The sequence below is a fragment of the Eschscholzia californica genome, unplaced genomic scaffold, assembly GCF_041429995.1.
Source record: "Eschscholzia californica isolate CP2 unplaced genomic scaffold, dmEscCali1.0.p SCAF_1, whole genome shotgun sequence".
Taxonomy (NCBI): domain Eukaryota; kingdom Viridiplantae; phylum Streptophyta; class Magnoliopsida; order Ranunculales; family Papaveraceae; genus Eschscholzia; species Eschscholzia californica.
Window position 1 is genome coordinate 47,864,145 of NW_028238198.1, and position 4,287 is coordinate 47,868,431.

The following is a 4,287-nucleotide window of genomic DNA, read 5'->3' on the forward strand; positions in this document are numbered from 1 at the left end:
CTCGTTCATTCCCGTGTACTAAACATCCTTTGTGAATGTGATTTAGTGTAATCAAAATCCATTTCCACGCGCATGGGGTTAGGTGTCGAAATTAAAAGCATAATTAGATATAAAATCAGGTTCAGCGAAGAACCTCGCTCACCTGAAGGAGCAAGAGCTCAATAAAGGAACTCCATTAATGATATCTTCAGTTTGAGGAACTCCTCAGTGGAGGTCCTCCATGTACCTAGTTTGAGAAAAAAGAATTTGTTTGAAGCTCCATCAATGGAATTCTTCTTATTAGGTAGAATTAATGGGTTTATAGTTGAGTGAGGCAAGATGAAGGTAGTTCTGGTGATTTCTTCTCAAATTTACTGTCTTGAAACATATTTCTTCTCAAATAAAAGCAATTTATGACTCAGAGATGCATCAGTCAATCTTCAGAAAAATCTCTTTCTTCTGGTGATTTCTTGATCTATTCTAGACATTTAAGGCACCTGCTTCGGAAAGAGAAAGGAGACAAAGTCCATCCATGGACTCATTGTGGGAACAATTTCATTGTTCGAACTACAAATATACGAAGAGAAATAAAAAATTTACCCAATGAAATGAAAACTATACGGCGGAGCCTCATAAAAGGCGCAAAACAAAGTGAAAATCTCTGTTTAAGAGCAACTCCAATATGGGGGGCTGGGGTTCCCAAATTCAAATTTGGGAGCCCCCAGCCCACGAGTCCAACCCGGGAGCCCCGGCGGGGCTGGGCTCCCGGTGGGGCTGGGAGCCCCATGCTCCCTGGCTCCCAAATGGGAGCCCGGGCTGGGGGGCTCCCAGCCCCAAATATGGCCGTTGGGGGTCTCCCAATGGCCATATTTGGGGTGGATCTTCTTTTTATTTTTTTTAATATTTCTTTTAAACTAAAATTTTTTTTCAAAAAATATAAATTGTTTTAAATTTGTTTTTCCAATCATTTTTCTAATTTTTTATTTTTTTTATTTTTTTTCATCTTTTCAAAATTCCTTCTCTCTCTCTAACATAATATTAAATTTCAATTTTATATTTGAAATTAATAATTTATAGTTGAAAATTGAAATTAAAAGTCCGCACACGTACATTACACACGTACATAATTTAGATTTGGGAGCCCCTGTTAGGAGCCCGACGTCAGAATTGAAAAAGGCCCCGGGGCTCCTAAAAATCAAGGGCTCCCAAAATTGAGAGCCCATGCCCCACATTGGATTTCCCCTAAGATGAAGTAGCCAAACCTTAACAGCTAGGGAAGTTTAATTGGCATCCCATTTTTGTTACACGCGCCTCCCTTCTAATGGCACCCCTGTATTTTACAAAGTACCCTCAGATTGATCAATGATCATATCTTTTATAAAACGTGATCTACATACAAGGGAAATTTTAAATGCACACACTATTTTTGTTATATACACACATCTAATGTATTTTTTTTGTTCAAAGTCAACAGAGATTTGAGTTTGGCTGGTAAAAACGGCAAGTGTATAAAATATTTTCCATCTACTAAAAACTTATGGTCCAAAGTAGGTTATGGTGCCCACAAAAGCTCGAGCCTAAAGCAAAGCTATTATATTACTTTGGGCCTTTGCCAATACTAAGTAAATTATATAACGGTCGAGAAAAAAAAATCAATTTTCACATAAGCTAAATGTCGATTCTTTCACTTTTGCCGTTTTCTAGTACAAAAACTTTTGGTGTCTTTTTCCCTTAGCGTGTCATTTCTTCATTGATAGTAACGCTTTTTAAATTTTAAATAGCTTTGTTCTTCCCTTTTAAATAGATCGTGTGAAAATTGGGATCGACTAGAGATAGTGATGGAAATTACGAGAGCCCACAAGGTAAGTACTGACACTGATAATTTTATTTCAATGGTTACAAATCTCTCTTGTCTGTGAGATGTTTTGTCTTGGTAATTTTTTTTTTTTTTAGAAGTTTTTTGTCTTAGTAATAGAAGAATGATTAATGATGTTTCTTTTTTTTGTTTTTCATTAATCTATGACAGGTGATTGTTGACAAAAACTCTTCTGAAAAGGAGGAAAACCCATGGGAAAAGATTTGGGACGTAATGATTGAATCGATTTTGGTACTACTTCCTATGATTGACATTTTCAACCATTGTAAGTTTGTATGTAAGAGATGGAAAGCAATAATTGAATCAAAATCCTTCTCTGTGGCTTTGGGTGAAGCCTTAGATCGACGCCCATGGATTTGCATATACGACCATTTTTCTGCATCTTTTACGATACGTGATATGATGGTTTTAGAAAATTATTTTCCGCTGAAGTCTATAGCCTCAAAACGGCATTTTGTTCCATTTGCTTCGCCTATGGGACTCATGGGTTTTCACCTGAAGGGGCCTCTATCTACAATCTATTGTAGCTTTACACTTCCTAAATGGTTTTTGGATGTAAAAGGTACAAGAGCGTTAGCGATACATGGAGAGTCAAGATCTAAGTACCAAGCTTTTATGCTTTATGGAATCTGGCCTGATCTAAATATGAAAACTTTCACATTAGAAGATGAAAATGAGAATTATTGGATTGAAATGCCATTAGAGAAGAGCATAGTCGAGAACAAGTTGAATTGCCATCCAGATTATGATATGCCGCTAAAGACGGGCGTTACGGTTACATGTAGTGACGGTTGTGTTATGGTTTATTATTTGACTGTTCGAGGAAGGTTAATTTGCTATGATTCTCGAAAATGTAGAATTGTTGTGTACCCAAGTTTAGTGGACCATAAAAAAATTTACGGGGATTTAGTCAACTGTGGTGGAAAGCTTTACGCGGCGGTTCTTTTGGAAGGGTTTTTTCAATATCATTGGACATTGTCTGTTTGGGAATTTGATAGTGGAAAAGAAGAGTGGAAACTTATTTCGACCGTGCAGCCAAACATGTTCCAAGATTATAATGACACTGGACATGTTACCCTTCATTGCTCCGGCTATGGTGATTACATAGTAGTTTGTATCAATTTCTCATCAGACAGAGATCACTATTATGAGGTTATCATTTATGACATTAAGGGGAAGGTGTGGTTTGATATTCTGCAAGACTTCGGTACTGATCGGGACATGTTTTTATGGCCTTTTTGTTTAGGCCCAGTTGGGGCTGAATGAGTCCTTTTACCTTGGATGAATGAAAACTTTATGGTGTCTTAAATAAATCATTGCTAGATTAAGAATTGGAATTTGCTATTTATAAGAGAAATGTTACTTTGCTTCCTTTTGCTATACATTAACATTTGCATTTTTCATTTTCCACCATTTATGTTGAAGTAGTTCTATTGGCTACTTGGCTTGCATACACAAACAACCGTATAAATCGTATTTTTTAGGAAAAAAATGCTAAATGATATGAAAGTTGGGGTCCTCCATTGGCCGAAAGGTAATATGGTCGGCTACCATTGATCAGGTCCCTTCGCCGGCAATGTTGTCATAGAGAGGGAGAAAGAAGAGTTCAGGTCGCCGACCTTGGGTTGTCGGTCGGCGACTATTTGCGGGAGAACAAGATAAGCATTGCCTCTAACCATATTTAGTCAATTTGTTTTGTTCAAGTCGTGATTAAAAACACATCGCCTTTAACAATTTTGGGAATTGACTATAAAACTTCCCTAACACTCGGCTTACATGGTGTTTCTTTTGCTTTTGTTCTTTTTCAGAGTCTAACTCATTTACAACTGAATCTTCTTGGATCTAAAACTAGAGCAAATCAACCACTCAAATGAGTCGCAAACAAACATTCTTAAAGCTGACTCCAGTCAAGGTAGACATTGAATCACATTTCAATCTAATTTAGACAAGAAAAACAAACACAAGTGTAATCTCATAATACCATTGGTGTCGGATTGATCAATGGTCACATCCTTTATAAAATATGACGTACGTAAAAGGGAAATTTAAATACACTCACTATTTTTGTTATATACACATATCTAAGGTATTTTTTTAGGGCTAAACAGCGGTCGATTGCCGACCATTTAAGGTCAAGCCAAAGCTGAACTAATGAATAATGGTTTCGCTAAATCATCGGCCGAAGTCAAGGCGATCAAATCGTCAACCGACTTCTCTCAACTCGGTTTGGTTCGACTCGACTGAGTTTAGTTGATCGGTCTGGTTAAAATCACATAACCAAATAAAACATGAGTGAACTTAAGCAAGAAGAATGAAAGTTAAAATTCAATATCACTCTTTAAAACTATTAACGACTTGAATACCTAAAAATCTATTTCTTAGTTAACGATCCATATTAAGTAATGGTAATTCATTTATAGTATACATATATG

General features: G+C 36.6%; 1 protein-coding gene across 1 annotated transcript; it reads left to right on the top strand.

The window, feature by feature from the left end:
- The first annotated feature begins 1,787 nt into the window (after positions 1 to 1,787).
- LOC147567269 (F-box only protein 6-like) lies at positions 1,788 to 3,258 on the top strand. The gene is made up of 2 exons (XM_086653896.1): positions 1,788 to 1,841; positions 2,006 to 3,258. The coding sequence occupies exons 1-2, from the start codon at positions 1,818 to 1,820 to the stop codon at positions 3,119 to 3,121; spliced, it is 1,140 nt and encodes a 379-aa protein (XP_086510022.1). The 5' UTR covers positions 1,788 to 1,817; the 3' UTR covers positions 3,122 to 3,258.
- Positions 3,259 to 4,287: the final 1,029 nt, after the last annotated feature.